Raw genomic sequence first — 27,764 nt, forward strand, 5'->3', positions numbered from 1 at the left:
CACGTGTGTAATTAATCCCGTGCGTAAAACCAAAACTATCCAATCCAGAAGCGCATTTTACCAGTCCATTCACATCCGAGCGACATAAACCCCATAACCCTGGGTCTCTCATGTCCTCGTGTCTCTGCTCCTTCATCCGCGCGCCGTGTCACCTTTCAAACATCAAAAGCAGCGGCCCCGGAACTCAAAGTGACGCTGTTTGTTTCCGCACGAACCAATAACTTGTCCAAATCAACACATTAGGAGCATTAGGCAGAGCAGCCGCGGCGGAGATGGCAGCGCTCAGAGCGGTGAGTCCAGTCCGGGTCCCCTCACTCCCCCGCGGGCTTTATCTGCGCACAGGAGCCGATCCTCGTCAATGATTCACCAGAATGAGCGATAAACGCGCAGATTTACAGCGCTTTCACAGATAAAGACGCGTAAAAATAGCGCAGAGGTCGCGTCCAGGAGCGCGGCGATAAACCGAATGGACAGTATCAACGTGGCGGAATCTCCCACCGATTTGGAGATTATTCCCTGTGAGCCTTGCGGATTTATTTGCGCACTTTTCAATGAAGGAAATTGCACTTAAATTCGGCTCGCGTCTCGTTTTTTATCTTTTGTTCGTGGTTTGATAGCGGATTGTTATAATTTTGACCTCGCAGCGTGTGGTTTTGTAGCTCTCAATGCCTCGTGACACTTCAACCATGTTTATGTTAAAAAGACAGGGATTTTTGTCAATATATCTGCGCCGAATTAATTAAAGCACGTGACCCTATGGGATTAAAGTGTTTGTAAATGCAGTATTTTAAGTAAAGTGACACAGTTGTAAAGAAATGACATAATTTAGCTGTTTTTGAATGCGGTTTGTTTTGATGGTAGATTATCGCCTGGTCAGTGATGTGGATTTTAAAGACAGACGTGACACGACCTTCAGAATGACACATTAAAACAAGTGCTTTTGAGATGAGATATTTTCTGTCTGGTCACTGGAATGTTCGTGCTGTTTTGGGGGATTTGGTTTGGCCATGGCTATTTCTGGATGGTTTCATGACAAATGCCTCCTGTAGATCATCGGTTTATGGAAAATTAGGTTTATTTAATTCATGCACGAGGTATTAAGATATTTATCAAGAGAGATTTATTTTGAAAAAAGAAAATAATAAAATAAAATAAAAATATATACAAAGAAAAGATTTGGTTTCCCAGGTACCACCAGATCTAAACCAAGTCTATAACAGGACTACTCCAGGTCTAATCTAGGACTAAACCAGGTCTAAACCAGGGCTATAACAGGATTATTCCAGGTCTAATCCAGGTCTAATCCAGGTCTAAACCAGGTGTAAACCAGGTCTAAACCAGGTCTATACCAGGTCTAATCTAGTACTAATCCAGGTCTAAACCAGGCCTACATCAGGTCTATAACAGGACTATTCCAAGTCTAATCTGGGACTATCAAATCTAATCCGGGTCTACAGTAGTTTATATCTGTAATAAGACATAGAAGTTATTTATTCTGCGGTCTGCAGCTCAAATCTAAGTGTTCTCAGATAGTACAAAGAGAAAGTACACATGATACTCACCACAAAAATGATTGTTCCATCGAGTCTATGTAGTAATTATTGCAAAAACTTTCACAACTATTCTGTCTCTGTGTATCTGACCCAAACTGCACTCGCAAGACTTCACCTGCAGGGGGAGCTCGTGCAAAAACTACTATTTATGCAGAAAAAGTACTAGGAAACAGTTTATTTATATATAACAGATTAAATTTGTGAATGGTGAGTTTAATATGACTTTTTACAGATAAATCCCAAAAAATACCAAATCCTCAGATCACTGACCTGCAGTTCAACACGTCGCCACCAGGGTTGTGTTTGGAGTCAGAGGATGATGCAAACTCCTCCTGAATTACACCAGTCTGAGTCATGGCTTTAGTTCACCCGCCAGAGCCACACGCGTTGACAACTTTACAAAGACGAGTGGATCTGAAGCCGGTTCTGTCTCCCCGACTTCAGAGGGTGCGATTGACAGGCGGAACCAGTCAGAGAGACGCAGGCTGTAGAGGCACCAATCCAGGATTTCCAGTTCCAATACCGATTTCGACACTGCAGCCTCTAAGTGTCTGCCAACAAAATTGATCCAAATGTTTATGTAGCTGTTAATTACCGCCCATGTAACCACAGAACAAGTTTGTATGAATAAAAGCAACATTGTTATGAATGAGTGTCTAACAAAGCCCTATATACACTACCAGACAAAAGTTTGGACACACCCACTCGTTACATTTTTTAAAAATATCTTTATTTCTTTTTAAAAATTTCAGTTTCTCTCAATATACAAACAGAAGACATCAAATATATGAAACAAGATATATGGAATTATGTAGCAAAGACAAAACTTTTAAACAACAGGAAGTGAGCACGGGCGCTCTTCCGGCTCCATCGACTCTGGCTCCAATTCACTTTACATTGAAAAACTGTGGCCTCTCTCTGTAACTGCTGCTGTCAGCCTCGTTGTTTTGTTCTTAAAATGTTCATGACAAATGAATGATCCTGGTGTTTTTATTTTTCTATTGTGTCTGTAAGTCAAGATATGAACATTAATAACAGACAAATCAGATGCTTTCTTTCCCCAAGGTCGCTTCCACTAGCATTAGCAACCCTTGCTCTGGGTTGGCTCTTTGTTTTCGATGATGCTTGTGGACAAAAATCCTAATATGTAACTTTGCCCCCAGTTTCGCTGCTATAACTGCTCGAGCCTCGATGAGCTTCATTTGACCAGAGTCGAACACTATGGGTGACGTCACACCCCCTCAGTCCACTTCTTTATACAGTCTGTGGTCAGGACGGAGGTTAGTAACGCTCTGTGGTCCATTCCAGACCCTTTGGTGTTGCACAGGAGGCAGACGGGACTGGTCCTCACACAAACTTAGTACAATATTTAAACATTTACCCTCCAGACGAGTTTACATTCAAACACAGTTCCTGTTGGCTAATCATTCACTGCAGTTTCTATGGGGCCTGTCTGCACTCAAATAGTTTTACAGTGAGAGGTGTGTCCCCAGGTAACCCATAGCAACATGTCGCATGTCCCTGCAGAGCTTTGGTAGTTAATTACAATGGGACATAGTATTGGGCTGCACGATTTGCACAAAAAAAAATTCTGTCCAGTATTGAAATTGCAATTAGATTTGAAATGTTTAAATATAGATTTTTATTGTTGCATTGTTTAAAAAGTGTGATTCTGTTCAGAGTGGAAATTGTAAACAACAACAGGAGCATCTGAGGGACTGAAATCAGAACTTTAAAATAGTCCAAGAATGAATGCATTTCAGAACATGTTTGTAGAGGTCTAAACTACAGCGTTAGCAGCTTTTAGCAGACAGAGGGGTGCATCTGGCATACGGGGAGGGCATCTGGCATACATGGAGGGCATCTGGCATACGGGGAGGGCATCTGGCATACGGCGAGGGCATCTGGCATACGGCGAGGGCATCTGGCATACGGCGAGGGCATCTGGCATACGGGGAGGGCATCTGGCATACGGGGAGGGCATCTGGCATACATGGAGGGCATCTGGCATACGGGGAGGGCATCTGGCATACGGGGAGGGCATCTGGCATACGGGGAGGGCATCTGGCATACATGGAGGGCATCTGGCATACGGGGAGGGCATCTGGCATACATGGAGGGCATCTGGCATACGGGGAGGGCATCTGGCATACGGCGAGGGCATCTGGCATACGGGGAGGGCATCTGGCATACGGGGAGGGCATCTGGCATACATGGAGGGCATCTGGCATACGGGGAGGGCATCTGGCATACGGGGAGGGCATCTGGCATACGGCGAGGGCATCTGGCATACGGCGAGGGCATCTGGCATACGGGGAGGGCATCTGGCATACGGGGAGGGCATCTGGCATACGGGGAGGGCATCTGATACACTTTACTGTTTGTATAAAGCGTAAAGTTCTGACTCGGATTGTTGTAGTTCAGGAGGAGTTTGCATCATCCTGTCTCCACACCAGTGGTGATGTGTGGAACTGCACGTCAGAGTGTGGCACAGTGGCAGAGTGGTTAGCTCATGTTGGGCCTTTGTCTGAGGACTTTACATTTTGGCGGCACAATTTGGGGTTTTATGTTTAAAAAGTAGGATTCTGGTCAGAGTGCACAGGAGGCTAATCAGGAGTCAAATTCCATATTTGGAATTCTGACTACAAGTATCATAGCAACCAAAGAGCCAATCCACAGGGAGGCTGTAGAAGGTAATGAGAGAGGGGCCATGGTTTTTACATAGAAAGTGAATTTGAGAATCGAAGCAGCCATAAGCTCGCCCATGCTCACTTCTTGTTTGGAACACAGTGGCTAGCAGGTTAACTATGTGCATTTATATTTATACAGTCTATGGTGTCACTAGTTCTCAACCAGGTCTATAACAGGACTATTCCAGGTCTAAGATAGGACTAAACCAGGTTTAAAAGTGGACTACATCATTACAAAATCTAAATAGAAATGATCCAAAGGAGGACAAAATATGGATCAAACGAACTCAATATGAGACAAATCCACAAACTGCAGATCTCCAAGTTCCACCTGAAGCAGCTGCACCACAGTTTGGGAAACACTGGACTAAAGTGGGCGCTAACAGTAGGCACTGCACTGTCTGAAGATCTGTTACTCAAGTTTGACTTTAGACTCTGAGCTTTATTTTAACGCAATCTGACCATAAGGAACTGACTTATCTGAACAGGTGAGCTGATTTGTGCTGTTAAACAAGTCCCTTTCAAATAACACTACAGTCACAAGCTAGCTAGCATTAGCCAACAGTCACGCTCACCTTTTTGTGTAAAATCAAACTCTTAAACAGGACCATGAACGCTCGGATTGATCAAAGGAAAATGGGCTGTTTAAATCACTTTGGCATTTTTCCTTGAGTTTTCAGACTTAATCTTAAACGTTTTTGTCTACGTTCGCTAATGCGTCGCTAGTGCATCGTGTCTTTGTGGTAATTGCAGTGACATCACGCTGAGGGGGTTCCTCATGTAAGCCTATGGAAAAATGTTCAGCAGAGTATTAATTAAACCAGGTCTGTTATTAAAACTTGTTTCTCAGGTTTGACAGAAAACTCCCAGAAACCAGATGATGCTGCAGGTCGAATATAGCAGACAACAGAACTGTGCCAGATGCCCTCGCCCACTCCTGTATCCCTGTGTGTCAGATGCCCTCCCCGTGTGTCAGATGCCCTCCCCGTGTGTCAGATGCCCTCCTTGTGGTTGACCTTTGCTTTATTGTCCACAGGTGAATGCTTGTGTGATTTTTATGGGGCAAACCCTGTTAAACAGTCTCATGATGACGTTATAATGACATTATATTTTAATCTTTATCCAACCACAAAAGTCCACCAGCTTCTGAATCTTTTTTTGTTGGAGACTACTGCTGCAGCGGGCACTTCGGCTCCTATTGTGATGATCAGTTTAAATATAAAACTTATGAAAATCAAAATGTAAATGTCAAATTTCCAGCATAATAAAAGTTAATTCTGTCAACTGGACAAAAAGTTGTAGCAGTGAAAACGTTTAACTATTTATGAGCAGCAAAACGTCTTCACTCAATTTTTTTTTTCTGTCAACTTTTTGTCCATAATTAACTTTGTATTTTACTAAGGATCAGACATGGACAACTAAGGGACTACACAGTCAACTTTCCAGCATTTTATTTTGTGAATGACAAAATAAAGAGCATAGACTGTATATATAAATGAACATGGCTAACCTGCCAGCAGCCACTTTCCAAATAGGAAGTGAGCATGGGTGCTCTTCCGGCTCCATCGACTTTACATTGAAAAATTGTGGCCCCTCTCTCTGTAACTGCTGTTCATATTGACCCGCTCTATATGATCCTGATCTTTTTATTTTATATTGTGTCCGTACATCAAGACATGAATATTAATAACAGACCAATCGGGTGCCTACTTTCCCTGAGGTCACTCCTGCTAGCATTAGCAACAGGTTTGATTGAAAGCGTTAGTAAGTGCCTGCTCCTCGCTAAGCCAGTGGCGTGGGCGGGAAGAGGCGTCATCTTCATCAGCCTCGTTCTGGATTGGCTCTTTGGTTGCTATAATACTCACAGTCGGAATTCCAAATATGGAACTTGGCCCCTATCAGCTTCATTTGTCTGGAGCCGAACGCAGAGTGACGAAATAAACGTATGATATTAAAGAAATACGAACTGCAGGTGAACGCAGAATTCCACACGGACATGGATTCTTTTAGCCCATATCCCATATTTATCTTTTGATATGGGATTCTTCATGGCCGATGCCAAAACCAGTTGTTTAGGATACAGAAATCCTGCTGTTATAGCCCCAAGTCTTCAACTCTTTTTACTTGTAGTATTTGCCTGTTATATTTTGTGTGTGGTTGACTTCTGTCACCTATCTCGGAAGAATGTTTCCCTGCCTGGCCAATCGTGTGTCATCTTCAGGCGCCTCACCTATTTACGGACATGTCCACACTTGCTCCAGGCTGTTGGTCTGTGTGAACAGTCTGCCATTCTGTGTATTTCCTTGTGTCTCTGTTAAATATATGCTTGACTTGGTTAAACAGACATTCGCTTGTTTTATGTAAATTAGTCTCTAGTTTGTCACCATAGATTGTATATATAAATGGACATAGCTAACCTGCTAGCCGCTGCGTGCCAAATAGGAAGTGGAGGCTCATGGAGACACTTCCAACTCCATCGACTCCAATTCACTTTACATTAGAAAACTGTCACCTCTCTCTCTGTAACTGCTGCTGTCAGACTCGTCATTTTGGTCTTAAAATGTTCGTATTAACCCTCTCTACATGATCCTGGTATTTTTATTTCACTATTGTGTCCTTAAATGAAGATATGAACATTAATAACAGTCAAATTGGGCGCCTTCTTTCCCTGAGGTCGCTACTGCTAGCGTTAGCCTTTAATTTGACTCACTGTATGCGTTTTAGCTCATTTATGTTAATTTATCTCTTCCATTCATGTCCATTAAATTACTCCTTCATTTGACCATTTTTCCATCTGTTTTTTTTGCCTCTGGCCCTCAACGAGCAGGTGGTAATAATGGTCAATAAACTCTGACGATGTTTTTGGGATGATATGAAGCCCTGGTTTTGGTCGTTTCCCCAAATGATGTAATTAAAACTGCCCTACAGCCTCTGTTTTACTTAAAACCTTTAAGAGAACAGTAGTCATGTGCCTGAGGTTTTCTTTTTGCATTAAAGTGTCTAAATAAATCTGTGTGTTCTTTAGTCAGCAGCCTGGTTAAACACCTTCTGATGGAGATCCAAGGCCGATAATCGATGCACTGAAAACTCACTGTCGTGGCCATTAACTGATATTCACCAATATAAGGACCATTGCCATAGCGATTATCAATTTAAATCCAGATATAATATGTGGGGAATGGGAATATGTCGTGGATTAGAGACTAAAACAATCGCTCATGTCTTTCTCCAGACTAAAACAATCGCTCGTGTGTTTCAGATCGTCCGTGGGCGACTGGTGCAGGCCCTTCCAGAGCTGGGGTCAGTGCGCCTCTCCAGTTCATTCAAGGTACTGCACCTCCTCTAGTTTCAACATTATTACATTAAAACTGTTGACTTAAAGCCTTTGTGACTGTGGAAGAGAACCATCACCTCAGATTATAACTAGATTCTTAAACAGTCCATATTACACTATCTATGTTATAATGTAATTTCCTCATCACAAACAGACCTGGAGTTGTGTTTTGTTTCATTCAAACATGTTTAACACACAAAATGCCTGTGTACTGCATATAAACTACTTTTTCCCTTTTGTCTGTTATTGTCTGTTTTTGATGTTTCTAAATATGTTTAATTACATTTAACTTAATTCAGTTTAAAATAATTAATCTATTTTGTGCATAACGTCTGTAACAAAGCTTCCCTCTGCAGGGATGTCACAAGTCAAACAGTACAGCCCAAAAAAACACTACAAATAAGCTTGACCCGGTCCTGGATAAGTGTAACGAGCGCTGAACTCAAAATATGTGTGTTCTTTTTGTTTTGTTTTTTTGTTTTTTTTGGGGTTTTTTTTACAAATATTGAACCAAATTTCACCAGACAGGTCACATCGTAAACCCGTCCGGGGCGTTCACATCTGAGAGACTGAAATCTGATCTTTAAACTCATCCAAGAATCACATGCATTTCAGAACATGTTTGTAGGTGTCTAAACTACAGTTAGCAGACACAGGGAGGGCATCTGACACACAGGGACCTTAAAAAATAATTGACATATTGACCTTGTGACATCCCTGTTTTTGTGTAATAAAGAAAATCAAAATCGCTGTATGTGCGATTCTCCTCTCCTCTTTTTCTTCCTTCTGCTCCTCTCATTTTCTCCTGTCTCGTCCTGTTTCCCCTCTCTCACTCCCTCACCTCTTTCTACTGCTTTTGTTCATTCCCACTCTGGCCTCTCCTCCTCTCCTCCCCTCCCGTTTCTCTCCTCCTGTTTCTTTCTCACTCTCTCGCTTCCTTTCTCTTCCACCTCTCTTCTGTCTTTTCTGCCTCTCTCCCTTTCTCCCCCTTTCTCTCCTTTGCCCCCCTCTCTTCTCTGTCTCCCCCCTCTCTGCTGCCCTCTCTTGCTTGTCTCCTCTTTCACCTCTTCCCTCTCTCCTCCCCTCCTCCTCTCCACCTCTTCTCCTACTTTCCTCCATCTCCCCTACCTACTTTCCTATGTCTCTCCCTGCTCCTCTCTTTCTCCTTATTTGTCCCCTCCATTTCTTTGCTTTTATCTCTCTCCTCTCTCTCTCCCCGCTCTCTCTCCCGCTCTCTCTGCCACTCTCTCTGCCGCGCTCTCTGCCGCTCTCTGCCACTTCCTCTCCTCTTTCGCCCCATACCTGCTTCTTGTCCTCTTGTCCCGGGTCCCTGGTCCTGTGTCCATAGGCCGCAGACTTGTCCGTAGAGCGCTCCTCCTCTCCTCAGCCCAAACCGGATCCCTCGTCTTTGGTTTTTGGGAAGCACTTTTCCGATCACATGTTGGTGATAAACTGGAGCGAAACGGAGGGATGGGAGCGACCCAAGATCCAGCCTTTCCAGAACCTGTCCCTGCACCCGGCCTCCTCCGCCCTGCACTACTCCATCGAGGTGAGACCACAAACTGTATGAACAAGTGGACTGAGTGAGTACAAATGTGATGAGTGTTAGTGCTTGCAATACGATAGTACCACCACCGGGAGAGTCTCTGTCTCTGTCTCTCCTGTTCTTGCATTAAAAGCATGTGTGTCTCTCTTTTTACAGCTCTTCGAGGGGATGAAGGCGTTCCGAGGAGCAGATAATCACATTCGTCTCTTCAGGCCCATGTTGAACATGGAGCGAATGCACCGCAGCGCAGACAGAAGCTGTTTACCTGTGAGTCTACCACCAAACCAAACCCCGCCCCTTTACCTGTGAGTCTACCCCCAGACTCTGCCCCTTTAGCTGTGAGTCTACCCCCAGACCCCCCCAAAAAACGAAAGTGAAATTTATAAAACATGTCAATACATTATTTTGGGCAAATATAGCATTTTCAAATCAATAAAAGGAAACATGCTGATCTAAATATGTCATGTGTGAAATTTAATACCCAATAGAAGTAAAGTTTATGTAAAATCCCCTCTTTAATATAAAACCACACTACAGCTTTAGTCTGCCCAAACCTGCCCCTGATCTCGGGCTGTGCATTTAAAAACATTTTCAATTACAATTATGATTATTGCTGTAATCACATTCATAGTTTAGTGAAGTATTTGAGCTGAATAAGTCTTTTATTCAGCAGAACCCCAGACTGTCAGACTGAATAAGACTCAGATCCATGTGAGCTGGTCTTCTTTGAAAGCAGCGTGTTGTGTTCACTGACTCTGAGGAACGCTTTGTCTATTTACATCACCGTTTACGGCTCTCTCCCCCTCCTCCCCTTTAGCACCACGCCCCCCGTACACCCCCTCCTGGCCCCTGTCCCTCCTCTCACTCTCTCACCCTCATTACCTCTCCTCCTTCTCCCCTTCACTCTCTCACTTTGTCTCTCTGTGCCCTCTTTGTCCTGTACTTTTCTTTCTCACTCTCCTCTCTTTTTGTCCTTCTCTCTCTCTCTCGATCCCTTTCTCTCTCCCTCTCTATTTCGCTCTCTCCCTCTCTCTCCTTCACTCCCCCCCTCTCGCTTTCTTTTTTTATCTCTTGCTGTCTGACTGTGCGCTCGCTCTCTCTTTCTCCTGTCCCTCTTCCTTTTCTCCTTCTGTCTCTGCCTCTGCCCCTTTTCTATTTCTCTCACTCTCTGTGCCCCCTTCTCTCCTCTCCGTCCCTCCCCCTCGCTCTCTCTCTTCTCCCTCTCCTCTCTTTTTCTCTGTGCTCCCTCTCTCTCTTCTGTTCCATTGTCCTTCAGAGCCGGTCCTTACTGCCTCTCTCTCCCTCTCTCTGTATCCTTGCTTTCTCTCTCATTCCCTCTCTCTATCTCTCCTTCTCTCCCTCTCTCCCTCCTGTCTCTGTGCGCTCCCCCCCTCCCTCTCTCTCTGTCCATTTCCATTGTCCTTCGGAGCCTGTCCTTACTGCCTCTCTCTCCCTCTCTCTCTGTACCCTTGCGTTCTCTCTCCCTCCCTCTCTCTCTCTCTTTCCTTCCCTCTCTCTGTCTCTATTTCTCTCCCTCTCTCCCTCCTGTCTCTGTGCGCCCCTCCCCTCCCTCTCTCTCTCTGTCCAGTCCCACTGTCCTTCAGAGCCTGTCCTTTCTGCCCCTCTGTCTCTGTCCCCCTTTCTACCTTTCTCTTCCCGCTCTCTCTCCCTCCTGTCTCTGTGCACTCCCCCCCCTCGCTCCCTCCCTCTCTCTCTCTGTCCAGTCCCATTGTCCTTCAGAGCTTGTCCTTTCTGCCCCTCGGATGTGTGACAGTCGATTACATAACACAAACTGTAAAACAAAACCTCAGGAGTGAAACGTGAGACTTTTGTTTTGAAGAGTTTGAGCCGGTTTCAAATGAGCCACTGTCTCATTAACTGACCAAAGATTAGGACGTTTTTTTAAGATGTAATTATTTGGAAATATTTCTGATTTAAATGTGTTCCATTTATTATTTCTGGTTGGCAAGGTCACCTGTCAGATTATGTCAGATGCCCCATAATTTTTACGTCTACAAACAGGAGCTGCCTGAGTCCTGCATCTTACTGTTTAAAAAACGTTCTACGATCCCATCTGAGCCGGTGTCATTCAGATTAACCAGAGTCCTTTTAGGTTTAAAACAACTGGATTTCAGCTTTGAAACTGGCAACTCAAATGAGAGTCATGTAAGGCTCATTCTACTTTCTGATTGGATAATCGACTTGAGACTTGGCCGTCATCATTGTAATAGTTATCAGTAAAAGTTCTATTTGGTGTGAACATGTTTACCTCGTATCTGGGGACATAGAGAGGTCAAGTTTATGGAATTTAAAATCTAAACCTATGCACAGGGTCCTTTTTAAAATGCATTTTATGTTTGTTTTGTGTATAATATCATAATATCTTGTCTGTTTCAGCTGTTTGATAAGCAGGAGCTGTTAAAATGCATTAAGAGTTTGGTGGAGCTGGATCAGGACTGGGTTCCTTTCTCTCAGAACACCAGTCTCTACATCAGACCCACGTTCATCGGGACAGAGGTGTGTCTATAAACTCTATAAACAATCATACATTTACTCTATACTTATCAATCAAAATGACACACAACAGTATAGCGATTTCTAAGCCCCACTCTCCGCTCTGGAGTCAGTGAAGAGACAGGACATATTTGGTGTAGATAGTCTGTAGTATTTCATAGCTAGCTCCATGCGGGGTCGCCATGGATACAGGAAAAACAAACTGCTAAATCACATCACCCAAACACATAACCATAAACATACAAATATACGTATACACTGTCACTAGACCCATGGGACAGAGGTATGACCCTAACCCCAAATATAATGACTGCACCTGAGACGTGTGGAGTCTAGGATTTTGAACCCGAGGTGGCTCACTGACTGGACCATGTGTACATTTTGGATTCACCAAGTTTGGTGTCTCTTCTTTTTCAAACTCCCCATCCCCTGTATGCTCTGTTGTTCTGGGCTGATTGTATTCATAATATCATGTCCCCCTGTGGCTCCCCCCATCCAGTCTGTCCCTCCTGTCCTCATGTCCCCTCTGTCCAGCTTGTGCTCTGTTGTTCTGGTATGTTTGTATTAATAATATCATGTCCCTGTGTCCCTCAGCCGTCCCTGGGCGTGTCTCGCGCGAGTAAAGCCATGATCTTCGTCATTGTGGGTCCCGTTGGGCCGTACTTCACCACCGGCTCCTTTAACCCGGTGTCTCTGCTCGCCGACCCCGCCTTTGTGAGGGCATGGAAAGGTGGAGTCGGGGCTTACAAGATGGGAGGGTGAGTTTGTAGACTACGGATACAGCACTGTACTACTGTCACGATACTAAAATGTCAAACTTGATTTTGATACTAAGCAATAGACTTGATACTCGATAACGATCCTGATACCACTATGATAATTAAAAAAAAACACTCTTTCTTTAGACAATATACTGTGATTTTCAACATTAAATGGTAGTCATTTCTTTTCTATTCCCATGTGGCCTTATATCTGCGTAATCCCTGTGTCCAGGTAGGTTCCATAGTGGTCCATGGGTGTGTATTAGTCTATGTGTCTTATACTTGTTCTGATACAACTCAAGATCATTCTAAAGATATTCAGGAAAGGTTCATTTCTGTCCTGTAAATGTGACTTTTTAAGTATAGATACCTGCTCAAATGAGTATCTAGTTTTGATATTAGTCTTAATATCAACTAGTTTCTGATTTTTTTTACATTCACTTAGATATTACTGTGTTTAATAATATTTAAACACAGACCGGGAAGCTTATGCCTATGGGGTTTGAGTGTGATGTCACCCATAGCGTTCGGTTCCAGTCAAATGAAGTTCGAGGCTAGAGCGGTTATGGGGGCCAAGCGATCTCGGAGAAAAAAGGCACCTGATTTGTTTATTATTAATGTTCATATCTTGAATCACGAACAAAATAGTGAAATAAAAATATCAGAAGAATGGAACATTTTAAGACCAAATGACAAGCCTGACAGGAGCAGTTACAGAGGACTATGTTTTTTCAATAGAAAGTGAATTGGAGCCGATGGAGCCTGAGCCCATGCTCACTTTCTGTTTGGAACGTGGCAGGTAGCAGGTTAGCACCATTTATATATACAGTCTGTGGTTAAAGCTCCTGGAGAGTTGTCCTCAAACAGCTGAATGAGAAACATCTGGACTTCTCTCTGACCTGGTTTTCTCTGTGTGAGTCTGAGGTCGTCTGAGGACACATCTGCAGCTGAAACACAAGACTTAAAGGAGGAAACACTTGAGTCTATCAGATCAGATCTGCACGGCCCCCTGGGAGATTGGGCTGTGGTTTTATCCTGAGAAACCATAGACTGGAATGCAGCAGCTAGCAGATTATATCCCTTTATATATACAAACAGGAAGTGAGCACGGGCGTGATTTGACGCCATCAAGTCTAGCAGTAATTCACTTTCTATTGAAAAAAAGTTGCCCATGTCTCTGTAACTGCTGCTGTCAGACTCATCATTTTGGTCTTAAAATGTTTGTATTAACCCGCTCTACATGATCCTGGTGTTTTTAATTTCACAATTTTGTCCTTAAATCAAAATATGAACATTAACAACAGACGAATCAGGTGGCTTCTTTCCCTAAGGTTAGGTCTGTCACAATAACCAATTTTGCTTCCTCACTGGTACAAAGAAAAATTCCCCACAATAAATATTGATATATATGACTTATCGTGACGGGCCTACCCGAGGTCGCTCCTACTAGCATTAGCAACGCTGTCAATCAAACCTGTTGCTAAACGCCCACTCCCTGCCAAACTACTTTAAAGTTTGGACTATAAGCCGCTACTTTTTCCCCACATTTTGAACCCTGCAGCCTATACAACGGTGTGGCTAATTTATAGATTTTTACTGGCTAACAGCCACCGGGGGGCACTGTGTAACAGTAAACACAAAAGTGAGACAGACGTGACGAAAAATTATGTGCTGAAGAATACACTAGTTTTCATTTTGAACTGTCATTTTGCGCATCATGCCCACGCCCCCCTCTTCATGGAAAACACACAAAGAAATGAAAATGATGCAGCTTTTCAGTTAACTCAAAGAAGGAAATAGATCCACTGCACGTAAGGTTGGAATCAATGAATCAATGGTGCGACGTTGGAGGTGGCAGCGGGAGTCAATGTAAAAAAGACAAGAGCTTTCAGAGGAAATAAAAGCAAATGGCCTGTGTTGGTGCCATTTTATTTTCTAAACATGCAGGTATGTTCATCCTGTGTTGATGGCGTGTTGGTGCAGTACTGCCGATTTTCAGGTTCGGTAAAAAAAAGCATCTTAAATTAAAACTCAAAAAACCTCCATGTACCCCCTTTCTGTGTAAATATCTCATGTTACATCATATTTTTAACATGCGGCTTATATTCAAGTTTATATGTACAAAATAGATTTTGTTTTCAAATGTCGCTGGTGCGGCCAATATTCAGGTGCGCTCAATAGTCCGAAATTTACAGTAGCAGCGTATGAGGGAAGGGGCGTAGCCTTCAACAGCCTCGCTCCGGATTGACTCTTTGATACCTATAAACACCAAACTTAACAAATATACAAAAACATAACAAACTGTACACAGCAACTTGACAAATTGTGTTGTGATAGTGGTCTGAAGAGGGAGTGACTTAGCACAGAGAGCAAAGGGAGGGGAGACTCAGAGCATCAAAAACAAAAGTGAAACTTATAAAACATGTTTATGTTTTGGGCGAACAATTTAACAATAAAAGATAACGTGGTGATCTAAATATGTCATGTGTTACAGTTAATACTCCATAGAAGTAAAACACCCTTCTTAAAAAAACTCTTATTGTGTCATACCACAGCTACACACATGTAATGTGACGCCCCCTGGTGTGTGTTTGTGTGTGTGCAGTAACTATGGCCCCACGATCGCGGTGCAGAACGAGGCGGTGAAACGCGGCTGTCAGCAGGTGCTGTGGCTCTACGGCCCAGAGGAGGAGATCACTGAAGTGGGCACCATGAACCTGTTCATCTACTGGACCAACAGCAAAGGAGGTTAGACCGGGGCGTAGGCCGGGGCGTAGGCCGGGGCGTAGGCCGGGGCGTAGGCCGGGGCGTAGGCCAGGGCGTAGGCCGGGGCGTAGGCCGGGGCGTAGGCCGGGGCGTAGGCCTCCACTTAGACCTGGTGCATCACTTCATGTTTGTATTTTACAGAGAGGGAGCTGGTGACTCCTCCTTTGGACGATGGCCTCATTCTTCCTGGAGTAACCCGACAGTCTCTACTGGACCTGGCCCGGGGCTGGGTAAGTCCTGGTTTAGTCCGGTTTAGATTTGGTTTAATCCTGTTTTTTCCATGTTTAATCCTGGTTTAATCCTGGTTTAATATTCCACATTTCTTGAGCTGAGCCTGTATTTATGGATAATCCTGTACCTCGTGTTCACCTCTCACTCTCCATGTTCTTTCTGTGTTAACTCCATGTTCTCTGTGTGTGTTCTCCCTGTTCTTTCCATGTTAATCCCGTGTTCTCTCTGTGTTCTCCTTGTTCCAGGGAGAGTTTTCCGTGTTGGAGCGCCGGGTGCAGATGAAGGACCTGATGGAGGCTCTGGACCAGGGCCGAGTCCTGGAGGTGTTTGGAGCTGGGACGGCCTGTGTGGTGTGTCCCGTGGGCAGCCTCCTGTACAAGGGACAGGTATGAGCCAGATGCCCTCCCAGACCACCTCTGTGTGTCAGATGCACTCGTCCCGTCCTTAGGGATGGGTACAGTTAACGATTTATCAATACTACTCCTCTTTTCAGTAGACTAAGTATTTTAAAATATTTCATCTTTCTTTTCGTCTTTCTTTTCTCTTTCAGATGTACCAGATTCCCACGATGCAGAACGGTCCAGACTTGGCAAAGCGTTTTTACAAAGAGCTCACGGACATTCAGGTGAGGAGAGTGCCCCCCGCCTGTGGCGTCAGTATAACAGCTGTACATGTCTAACTCGTGTGTCTCTTTCTCTCCCTCTCCTTCCCTCTCCTTCCCCCTCCTTCTCCCTCCTTCCCTGCCCTCTCTCTCCCTCTCTTCCTTTCCCTCTCTTCTTCCTCTTCTTCCCTCTCTCCCTCCCTTTCCATCTCTCTTCTCCCTCCCCCTCCCTCTCACCCCCCCACTCTCACTCCCTTCCATCCTCCCTCTCTCTCTCTCTCTCTCACCCTCCCACTCTCCCTCCCTTCCTTCCTCCCTCTTTCCCTTTCTCCCTCCCTTCCTCCCTCCCTTCTGCTCTTTCTCTCTCTTCAGTATGGACGTAAACCAAGTGATTGGGCACCGCTGGTCGTCTGAAATCAAAACCAACAGATATTTGCACAGACTTTCTCCTGTTCTTCTTCCTCCTCCTCCTCTCATCTGCCCATCCTCCTCCTCTCCACTTCTTCCTCTTCTCATCCTCTCATCCTCCTACGCACAAGAACACACTCCAGAAGCAATACGTTTTTAACCCGATTTAAACTCCTCACCTGTGACATCATCCAATCCCTGAGGACCGGTACTGCACAAAGAAGCCCGGAATGTTACATATTATGGTATTAAACTTGTCTGTCTCCATGGAGCAGAGCAGGTGACGCCACCAGGCCAAGTTACAGGTCAGATCCGTGGAGAGGCGAGTAGGAATACCTGTTTTTCCAGGTATTTTTGAGCAGTACAAACACTGTAACTGTAATTACTTTTGAAGCGATATGTTTTTAACCCGATTTAAACCTCCTGAGGACAGTTACTGCACAAAGAAGCAAGTATTGTAGCTTATCTCCATGGAGATTATGTTGCTTTGCTTAAAATGTTACACAATATGGTATTAAAGAGCCTGTACCTGATTTTTTTTTTTTATAAATATATTGTATAAGCAGCTCTTGAGGTCAAAATAAGTCCACTGTGTTCTGTCTGCTGTGCAATTATAAAGCTTTTTATTGTCTGAGAATCAGGAAGTGCGCTGTTGGCATGCTAGTTCTTTGAGAGTTGTGAAAAGTGCTTATAAACTCATCGTGGTGAATAAATAGGATGCTCTGAATGAGTAAGGTAAGCGAGGAATAACTTTGGACCACTGAAAACTTTTCATGTTTTTAAAATGGTAAAAATCAGGTACAGCAACTTTAAACTCCTCTCTTCTGCATTTATTCAGTTGCGGCGTTTACATTGCTCAGAATTGCCTTAAAAAACACGGCTTCTCTCAAAGATATCACTTCTTTTGGGTTAATTTCACTGTAAAAATATCATGGCTCAGAACTGGTTCAAATGGCTGGAAGTCCAGATCGTTGAAGTCAGTCATAAACTTCGGAAATTAAAGGAACTGTATGTAAAATGTAAGTTTAAAATTCCATAAACATGACCTCTTTGTGATCCCAGATTCACATCAAATAGAACATTTACTGAGAACTATTGTAACGCTGATTTATTCTTCATTAGAAAAACATTGGACATTTTAAACGCTAAGAGGCAGTGTACATACAGCTCCTTTAAAATTCATTTTAAAATCACGTTTGACACTTTTTTGTAGTGTGTCTCCCTCTAGTGGTGATATCAGTGACTCGACCATCCCAGCAGTTCAAGTTTGTATTTTAGTTTGAACAGAAAAAAACATGATGACAACATGGTAATATTTCAGAACAGTGGTGTCGATGTTGGTAGATCCGTAGTTACTGTTACTGTTATGTAAAAATATAATTCTTTGTGTCAACACTGGAAAAGGCACTGTTTTAAGAAGAGGGGAAAAGATGAAGATAAATTTGCACCAAAATTTAAACTGCAAAAAAAAAATTTCTACACGAGCTGAAATCACATTTATTCAGAATTTAAATCTTGCTTTTGAAGGTGGTAAAAATCTTCTAATATTCACAAAGTTGTCAGTTAAAATCCCGCTCATTCATAATATAATTGTGTCATTGGGCAAGACACTTTGCCTGGGTAAGTGTGGTGATGGTGTGTGCTGGTGGTCACAGGGGCAGATGGCACAGATTAGCAGCCACTTTTCTGTCATTTAGCCCCAGAGCAGCTGTTAGCCCCTTGTTCATTGAGTAATTTTCCGATTATTTTTTTTTCTCATAGAGTAAAATGATATAATATACTTGAGCTTTATAAACTGCTAAAGTTATAAAAACACAGTCGGTAAGTGCTCATCCTCATCTAAAGGTTCCAAACCCACTCTCGACAAAAACATCATTGTTAGAGCGGCCAGATCCATTGACCCACAGGTTGCCGGTGCGATTCCAGCTCCCACAGATGAATGCTGTTTTGTGTCGTTGGGCAAGACACTTAAACCACCTCGCCCCAGTGTCTGTGTTCACTGGTGCATGAATGTGTGTGTGAATGGGTGAGTGGTTCCTAAATGTAAAGTGTTTTGAGCCTCAAAGGTGGAAAAAATATTACAATTTTCTGGAAAAAGTCTATGGAAAAAAAATGAAAGGACTGACCTGCTTAAAAATATAAAACATGGACTGGACAATGTAAGTACAGGTGTAAGCTTTAAACTGGTTAAATTCATATGATCTAAAAAAAAAAAAAAAAATCTGAATGAATCCGTTTCAGCTCGTGTGGACTTTTGTTTCGTTTTGAGATTATAAACGGTTGCGCACACTGTATAAAAGTGTTGGTTTTATTTGTGTTTTATTTAAAATTATTGTTTTGGTTTGTCCCTGTTTATTTGAATGTAAATCAGGGCTGCACGATACGAGGGGAAGAAAAAAAAATTAAATATTGGTATAATTTTTCAAAACCTAAATTTGAATAGTTACAATTACCTATATGTGTGTGTCAGATGCCCTCCCTGAGTCTCCATGGGGTCTTATTCTATATAAAAGCTTCTATAACCCTGTAGTTGAGACTTCTACAAACATGTTCTGAAATATAGGTGATTCTTGGATTAGTTTAAAGTTTATACCCATTTTTAAAGTCTTGGTTTAGTTCTGTGTTAGCACTTAACCTGGTCTGAAAGAGGACTAAGTTAGACCTGTTTTAGTCCTGGTTTAGACTTCAGTTAGATCTGGTTTGGACCCACTAAATGTCCCTGTGCCAGATGACCTTCCCTATGTATCAGTGCCCTCCCTGAGTCTCCAGGGGTCTTTTTCTATGTAAAAGCTTCTACTGCCCTGTAGTTTAGACCTCTACAAACATGCTCTGAAATGTCCCCGTGTGTCAGATGCCCTCCCTGTGTCTCCACGGGGTCTTATTCTGTGTGAAAGCTGCTAACCCTGTAGTTTAGACCTCTACAAACATGTTCTGAAATGCATGCGATCCTTGGATTAGTTTAAAGTTCTGATTTCAGTCTCTCAAATGTGAAACTGAACTTTGATTAAAAACACTGCAAAACTTAGAATACGGTAAAACGTATGGTTAAAATTAACTTTCTTGTGGTGTGGTGCAGCCCTGTTGGAGCGGCCCCTCTGCTGTGTTCAAGTGCCTCCTGCTGCTTTGGAAACGCTGGAATGTTTGGGTTTATTTTAGTGAAACTTTATTCTCCTTTTATAAAATGTGCTGTTACATTTGACCGTTTTTACATTAAAATCTATTTCTGTTTGAAAAAATGTGTATCTCATTCATTTTAAAACGAAAATGTTAATATCCCTCTCACAAATTTGATCTTTGGAAACCAGAACCATGTAATGGAAGATAATTTGTTTTGTCTGATTTTGAATTTTAAAGGTCCTATATTACACAAAATTTACTCTCGTGAGCTTTAACCCACGTTATAATGTTGTTACCTCCTCAAAAACAGACCTGGAGTTGTGTTTTGTTTCATTCACGTTTGAGTAACACTTTATTATTAGTCTGTCTACATCTCCAAAGTTCAAAATGCTCTGTTCCACCTTCAAGTTAACAGCTCCTTTTACCTTTAGTTCAATAGAGATTGGTAACTCCAGGTCTGAAATGATCTAAATGATTCTAGTGAAGGTGTGTGTTTAAAAACACAGTGGAGCACTTCCTGTATCACCACATGACATCACAAAGTGGAACAGAGTGTTTTCTGTTTGAAAAAAAGAACTAAGCCTAAGGGATTACACAGATATAAGTTCACATGGGAATATAAAAGAAAGTACTACCATTTAATGTGGAAAATCACATTCTGTTGTTTAAAGAAAGAGCATTTTTATTATCATAGCGGTATCAGAATCGAGCATCGAGCCTATTCCTTAGTGCCATGACAGCTCTAGTTCATTACAGCAGCTTATTAAACTTCACAATAAAGTCACAATAGTTAAAATATTCAATTTAAAACTTTTACAGAAAAACATTTGAGATGGATCTGAGAATTTGAAGTCAAGAAACACTGAGTGCGTTTACATGCGCTCGAGTATCCAGCTGATCGAGTTCTGGAGTATCCTGGTTTGGTGTGGGTCTATATAAATGCAGTGTCCTGGTTTACTGGGATATTCTGACAGTATTCCAGACACTGGCAGGTAAACACAGTATCCTGATTTCTCTCCACTGGAGCTGTACTGAGCATGTGCGAACTGAAGTCACGAACACGAGCAGCAACTTTCCCAAAACAATGCAAATATTATTACTTAAGTCCTGGTACAAGTTCAATATAGTTTTAATATTAATAAAGTATAAATCTACTTGTGTACTCTGTGTGTGTGTGTCTCTGTGTGTGGGGGGGTGTGTGTGTCTGTGTGTGTGTGTGTCTCTCTGTCTGTGTGTGTCTCTGTGTGTGTCTGTGTCTCTGTGTGTGTGTGTGTATGTGTGTGTGTTTTTGTCTCTGTGTGTGTGTCTCTGTGTCGGTGTGTGTGTGCGTATGTATGTGTGTGTGTGTCTCTGTGTGTGTGTGTGTGTGTGTCGGTCTTAAATTAAGCTGAAGCTGTGACAGCTCCGCAGTCTCATGTTCTTATTTGACTCTATATCTTCTGTCTTTGCAAACTTGAGGCTTTTTATCATGTTTCTAACAGTAAAGTTGCGACGTGTTTAGCTCCTCACCGTATCTGTGTTATGTGCCACACTGGGACGTCCGGGGTACGGCTCTTAACTGGGAGACTCAAGTGCATGTAAACGCACTCAGTGACGATAGCTTCACTTTTACTGTGGAGTCCAAACACCTATAGCCTTCTGACCTGTAATCTGAGCATAATTAAATTAAACTTTTACTCCATAAAAAGTATATTGTAAACCTAAACCAAGAGATATTTAGAATATAGAATAACTTTAACTTTTAAAATGTATTTTAAATTAAAAGGTTTTGTTCACTATTAGCAGTGATTATTATTATATCAAAGTTATTCAAATATTCATTTTTTTGCAGAGCGCTCAGTGAAACATGAAAGTCCCTCACTGAGAGGCGTCCCTCGGGCACTACAAGATACCTCTCACTCCCCCTCCTCTGGCCCTGGTTCACTCATCCTTTCAGGACATATGAAACAGGGCCGTGTGGGTCTGCCCCTTCGGGCACTACAGGATAGCCCCCCCTCTCCCCCTACCCTTGCCCCCTCGTCATGTCCCCGGTTCACTTGTCCTTTTGGGGTGTATGAAACAGGGCCGTGCGGGTCTGTCCCACCGGGCAGTACAGGATAGCCTCGATCTCGCCCCCTCCGCTGGTCTTCTTCTGGAAGTGGATCTCCAGTAGGTCCTGGAGGGTCTCAGGGTCAGCGATGTCTGGGATCCCAGTGAGGAGGACAGTCCTCTGGCAGAGCTTAAAGCGTGTCTGTGTGGGACAGACAGGGGGAAGGAGGAGCGGTCTTTAATATTTAAATATGTTTTTGTGTTTGTACTAACCCCAAAAGGCTCTCTATATGCTCTATATGCTCAGTATATACAGACTCCCAGGGTTTGGAGGGATTGTAGTGGTTTTATAAGAAGCACCATGTGCATGTTACACATGTGCATGAAAATATACAAAAACATGATACAAAACTGTACACTACAACTTCACAAACCTAAAGTGATGTGCAGTACTTTCATTAGCAGGATGCACAAACATGTTAATATGTTGTTTTGGGTGAATACAGCATTTTCAAAACAATAAAAGGTAACATGGTGATCTAAATATGTTATGCGTTACAGTTAAACCCCAACTTTGCTGCATTTCTGTAGTACCTGTAGGTCGGTGACGTTCCCGTTGATGAAGGGCGTGACTCTGACCCTGTTTGTTCCCTCAGACAGTTTCACATCATGGAACTCAACATCAGTCAGACCTTTGGCGACTGTAAGGATTTAAGAGACCTGGTTTAGTTTTGTTTTAGTCCTGCTTTAGTCCTGGTTTAGTCCTGGTTTAGTCCTGGTTTAGTCCTGGTTTAGACCTGGTCAGACTCACTGTTGTCTTGCATGAAGGTGATGACCGCAGTGCCGCTCTCCTCCTGCACGTGCCACTCGTCCACCGCTCCTCCTCCGTTCTTGGCCTGGCTGAAGTGGATGTAGAGTTTGTCCTCCAGCCTCGCTTTGTCCATCTGCGGCAGGCACGAGACCAGGATGCGACGGGGACACACCTGCGCCTGCACCTGTCAGGGGAACCACAGGGTCACAGGGTCAGACAGGAGAGACAGGTGCACAACAAGAGACATCAGTGTAACATCAGAGCTATTCTACAAGCTGGACTTTTCAGATCTTTAACCATGTTTTAGTCGTTTCTTCTCATTGAGCCTCTGAAGTTGTATTTGGAGTGATTCATGTTTGAGTAATCTTTAATCTTCTATGTTGAAGAGGTCAAGCAATGAGAGGGAGAGAGAGACTGTACCTGTACGGAGGAGGGGAGGATTATGGATACTGGTCGGACCTCGACATTCAGATGAAACTCTCCTCCCAGATCCACTTTGTGTTTGTGCATCGATAGAATCCTCTGAGCCACTGCACACAGAAAGAGAAGAAGAAATATAAATATACAAGAAATAAAACATACTACAATCCTAGAGAGAGAGAGAGAGAGAGAGAGAGAGAGAGAGAGATACAAGTTGTCGTTGTTGTTGCTTTATCGTTACAGATAAACTCCGCTCTGGTCTGTGAGAGTTGTTAAAAGTGCTTATAAACTTATCCTGGTGAATAATTAGGATGAGTGAGGAATTTGGAGCACTGCAAACCATTTAAAATGAACCTGTTCTGTTATTCGCGTTTTTAAGGCAAGTAAAAAACAGGTATAGGGACTTTAAAGACGAGGAGAGGAGACAAAACTTATACTCCAAAGACTGTTACTTAAAAAATCTGACTCAAGCTCAAATAAAGAGAAAGAAGAAAAGCACTATGGAAGACTATGGAGTTTGCATGTTTTCTCTGTGTCTGGATCGGTGGGCTCCCATTTCTTTCATCAACACATGTAGAACAATCCTCCAGCTCAGTACCCCTGACCCAGATCCTGCCTCAGATGTGGGTCAAATGCAAAGGACACACCATAGACTGTATAAAGAAGTGAACTAAGCTGAGTTCCATTTCTGGAATTCCAACTGCAAGTATCACAGCAACCAAAAAGCCAATCCAGAGTGAGGCTGATAAAGGGAACGCCTCTTCCCGCCCACACCGTTGGTTTAGCAGGGAGCGGGTGCTTAGCAATGTTGTCAATCAAATCTTTTGCTAACATTAGTGGGAGTGACCTCAGGCTTCAGCTGGCCAGGGAACGCCTTGGGGTCCCACTAGAGGAGCTGGAGGATGTGTCTGGGATGAGGGAAGTCTGGGAGTCCCTGCTTAGATTGCTGCCTGAAATAAAAAAGTAGTAGTAAAAGTAGTAAAATAAAAATCCCAGGATCATATAGAGAGAGTTAATATGAACATTTTCGGACCAAAATGAGCCTAACAGCAGCAGTTACAGACAGAGGGGCCAGAGTTTTTCATTAGAAAATGAATTGGAGCCTGAGTCGATGGAGCCAGAAGTGAACACATGCTCACTTCCTGTTTGGAACACAGCATCTAGCTATGGCTAGCTAAGGTTAGCTATGTCCATTTATATATAAAGTCTATGGGACAGACCAAGACTGACCCTCTTCCTCCTCAAAGATGATGAAAGCGGTTCCACCCTCCATCGGGTACTCCACCAGAGGCTCCATGTTAAAAAGCGGCCCCTTCCCAGGTCTCTCCGTGTGGCCACAGAAGACCACCGAGCGCTCTGGAGCTCCAGAGAACACCTGACACAGGAGAGAGAAGACAAGAGTTTAATCCGTGCCGCAAGACTGTGTCAAATGTCCTCCCTGTGTCCCCCTGGTGCAGGTGTGTGTGGTCCTGTGTGATGTGATGTCCTTCTGGTACAGGTGTGTGTTGTCCCCATGGTGTGTGTGGTCTCTCTGGTCTGTGTTTTCTCCTGGTGAAGGTGTGTGTTGTCCCCATGGTGTGTGTGGTCCCTCTGGTCTGTGTTCTCTCCCTGGTGCAGGTGTGTGTGGCCCCCTTAGTGCAGGTGCAGTACTCACGTCGACCCGTGCTCTCAGTTTCTCCATCTTTGCTTCTTCCTCAGAAAGTTCAGAATAAACTTGCTCCAACTCCATCTTCAGCTCCTGCTCCTCCTGTTTCCCCAACTCTAACTGCTCCTGAAGAGAAGGGAGGGAATCTGATACAGGTGGAGGGCATCTGACACACAGGGACACACAGGGAGGGCATCTGACACACAGAGACACACAGGGAGGGCATCTGACACAGGGGGAGGGCATCTGACACACAGGGACACACAGGGAGGGCATCTGACACACAGGGACACACAGGGAGGGCATCTGACACACAGGGACACACAGGGAGGGCATCTGACACACAGGGACACACAGGGAGGGCATCTGACACAGGGGGAGGGCATCTGACACACAGGGACACACAGGGAGGGCATCTGACACACAGGGACACACAGGGAGGGCATCTGACACAGGGGGAGGGCATCTGACACACAGGGACACACAGGGAGGGCATCTGACACATAGTGAGTCCAGACCTGGTCCTGAGCCTCCTGGTCCTTGGTCCTGATCTGGTCCAGGTCCAGGTCTTGCTGTAGATTCTGAGTCCGTACTCTGAACTGTTGGGTCAGATTCTGAGTCTCTCTGATGCTCTGGTCCAAGTCCTTCTGTTCCTGCTCCAACTGAGACAATTTATCCTGAAACAGAGAGAAGCAGGATTAAACTAGGTCTAAACCAGGACTGAACCAGGTCTAAACCAGGACTGAACCAGGTCTAAACCAGGACTGAACCAGGTCTAAACCAGGACTGAACCAGGTCTAAACTAGGACTAAACCAGAACTAAACCAGGACAGAACCAAGTCTAAATCAGGACTGAACCAGGTCTAATCCAGGTCTAAACCAGGTCTAAACCAGGACTAAACCAGGACTAAACCAGGACTGAACCAGGTCTAAATCAGGACTGAACCAGGTCTAATCCAGGTCTAAACCAGGTCTAAAACAGGTTTAAACCAGAACTAAACCAGGACAGAACCAAGTCTAAATCAGGATTAAACCTGGTCTAAACCAGGACTGAACCAGGTCTAAACTAGGACTGAACCAGGTCTAAACCAGGTCTAAACCGGGATTAAACCAGGTCTAAACCAGGACTGAACCTGGACTAAACCTGGTCTAACCGAGGTCTAAACCAGGACTAAACCAGGACTAAACCAGAACAAAACCAGGACAGAACCAAGTCTAAATCAGGATTAAACCTGGTCTAAACCAGGACTGAACCAGGTCTAAACCAGGTTTAAACCAGAACTAAACCAGGTTTAAACCAGGTCTAAACCAGGTCTAAAACAGGTTTAAACCAGGACTAAACCAGGACTAAACCAGGTCTAAACTAGTACTAAACCAAGAGTGAACCAGGTCTGAACCGTACTAAACTAGGGCTAAACCAGGACTAAACCAGGACAGAACCAAGTCTAAACCAGGTCTAAACCAGGTCTAAACCAGGACTAAACCAGGACTAAACTAGGACTAAACCAGGACTAAACCAGGACAGAACCACGTCTAAACCAGGTCTAAACCAGGACTAAACCAGGACTTACCTTCTCATTCTGGATCAGAGCTCTGAGTCCTTCCAAAGTTTCCTCCGAAGGCTCCAAAACCAGAGAAAAATCCTGATAAGAACTGAGTTTAATATGCATTTTTTGAACTTCAAATAGTACTTAAATTAGTACTAGTAAGTAGTACTGTACTTTTAAATAGGACTTTTATCACATAATTCTGTATTATTAACTCTAAAACAGGCATGCCCAAACTGTGGCCCGGGGGCCAAATGCGGCCCACAGACCAATTTTTCTTGGCCCTCAAGCTTCCAGGTGAATTGGCCCATATTACTTTAAACAGTACTTTTTACAGTACATTTCTGAAAATCTACTTTAACAAGCCCGTATCAAATATCTGATGTGTCGTATTGTGGATGTAAGCCTGAATAAAGGTCTAGTGGTTCAGTCTAACTTGTAATAATAACACAGATTTGAAGTATTCACTGTATTGTGACCAGTCTATGGCCCTCAATCGACCCTCAGCTTTGTCTGTGTTTTTATATGTGGCCCTTAATGAGAAAAGTTTGGACACTCCTGCTCTAAGAGAAATGTAGTATTTTCAAAGAGACACAAAAATGAGACAAAATAAATTGTATCTCAAGGACCAAGAAACACAAATGTTCAAATTATTTTATACTGTTACATAAAGCTCAAGTCACTTTAGACTACATAACTTTTACTCAAGTAAAAGTACTGTTACACTGTACTATAAATTACTTAAGAGTACTGTTACTAAATATTACTTAAAGGTCCAACATTACACAAATTTAACTCTTATGAGCTTTTAGTCATGTTATAATGCTGTTACCTCCTCAAAAACAGACCTGGAGTTGTGTTTTGTTTCATTCACACATGTTTGAGTAACACTTTATTACTCTGTCTACATCTCCAAAGGTCAAAATACTCTGTTCCACCTTGTGATGTCATGACGTGGTAATTTTCAAAAAACAAAGTGGAGCACTTCCTGTATTACCACTTGATGACATCACAAGGTGGAACAGTGTTTTCAGTTTGAAAGAAGAACTCAGCATAAATATGCAGGGTTTGTGTGTTAAACATGTGTGAATAAAACAAAACACAACTCCAGGTCTGTTTGTGATGAGGAAACATTAGAATATAGATCAGATCAGCCTCTTTAAGTAAAAGTGCTTGATTATTTGAAGATTTTGTTTTTTTTATTTGTATTATTTTAGTTTAAAGATCGCCTTTTAATTTCACCCTGCGCATTTCTGACAGCGGTTTCGTTTTGGCTTCAGGAAACTGAGATCCAACAGCAAATAAAAAGCTTTATTTGTCTTACCTCGTCTGACATTGCGGTATCAGCCTGTAAAAGTTAAAAACACAACTATATTTAACCATTAAGCTCACAAAAATACACAGAATCACGTTTATTATTACATTACAAAGACTAGAAAGTGCAATAGGGCGAGAATGACGAGGGTAAACAAGTCCAAAGAGAAATCTTATTAAATGTGTACATATTTAGAGCCAAAATCAGGTTTGAATCAACCCAGTCACGTGTTACAGCTTCAACTCTACAGTCCGTGGTTTGTAATGTGAGTTTTGTAATTTATTATTAAAATTCAGCCACATATGAAAGGCCCTGATCTTACCTGCTTCTTGAATCTCGCCTGTTCAGTTTCACTTTCTCTTCTGTAAAATTAGAAGCGAAACAAAGCCAGGTCTGTCCACACGGGGGCGCCACTGTGCTTCTATTACTTTGATAGAATCATTCATGCTGCCCTCCAAATCAGAGGTGGTAAAGGAG

General features: G+C 43.2%; 2 protein-coding genes across 3 annotated transcripts; one reads left to right on the forward strand and one right to left on the reverse strand.

Moving 5' to 3' along the window:
* The first annotated feature begins 213 nt into the window (after nt 1-213).
* Nucleotides 214-19,640, forward strand: bcat2 (branched chain amino-acid transaminase 2, mitochondrial). Its single transcript, XM_033970966.2, has 11 exons — nt 214-290; nt 7,503-7,571; nt 8,926-9,126; nt 9,280-9,390; nt 11,521-11,640; nt 12,232-12,395; nt 15,004-15,146; nt 15,306-15,394; nt 15,641-15,781; nt 15,946-16,020; nt 16,369-19,640. The coding sequence occupies exons 1-11, from the start codon at nt 273-275 to the stop codon at nt 16,408-16,410; spliced, it is 1,173 nt and encodes a 390-aa protein (XP_033826857.1). The 5' UTR covers nt 214-272; the 3' UTR covers nt 16,411-19,640.
* On the reverse strand, nt 17,206-27,639 carry ifi35 (interferon-induced protein 35). Of its 2 annotated transcripts, none has more exons than XM_055223429.1 (10): nt 27,610-27,639; nt 27,297-27,320; nt 25,997-26,047; nt 24,944-25,102; nt 24,435-24,551; nt 24,011-24,155; nt 22,781-22,890; nt 22,361-22,544; nt 22,144-22,250; nt 17,206-21,751 (listed from the first exon to the last, which is right to left on the reverse strand). In XM_055223429.1, the coding sequence occupies exons 2-10, from the start codon at nt 27,306-27,308 to the stop codon at nt 21,554-21,556; spliced, it is 1,083 nt and encodes a 360-aa protein (XP_055079404.1). In that variant the 5' UTR covers nt 27,309-27,320; nt 27,610-27,639; the 3' UTR covers nt 17,206-21,553. The 2 variants fall into 2 exon arrangements, with proteins under 2 accessions (XP_055079404.1, XP_033826992.1); XM_033971101.2 differs by having other exon boundaries at nt 25,997-26,068.
* Nucleotides 27,640-27,764: the final 125 nt, after the last annotated feature.

This window comes from Periophthalmus magnuspinnatus, chromosome 8, assembly GCF_009829125.3.
Source record: "Periophthalmus magnuspinnatus isolate fPerMag1 chromosome 8, fPerMag1.2.pri, whole genome shotgun sequence".
Lineage (NCBI taxonomy): Eukaryota > Metazoa > Chordata > Actinopteri > Gobiiformes > Gobiidae > Periophthalmus > Periophthalmus magnuspinnatus.

Coding starts and splice junctions, on each gene's coding strand:
- bcat2 (XM_033970966.2), top strand. Junction 15,395..15,640: donor TGGACCTGGCCCGGGGCTGG/GTAAGTCCTGGT, acceptor TCCTTGTTCCAG/GGAGAGTTTTCCGTGTTGGA. Junction 16,021..16,368: donor AAGAGCTCACGGACATTCAG/GTGAGGAGAGTG, acceptor CTCTCTCTTCAG/TATGGACGTAAACCAAGTGA.
- ifi35 (XM_033971101.2), bottom strand. Junction 25,103..25,996: donor CTCTGATCCAGAATGAGAAG/GTAAGTCCTGGT, acceptor TCTCTGTTTCAG/GATAAATTGTCTCAGTTGGA. Junction 21,752..22,143: donor GGAACGTCACCGACCTACAG/GTACTACAGAAA, acceptor TGTCCCACACAG/ACACGCTTTAAGCTCTGCCA.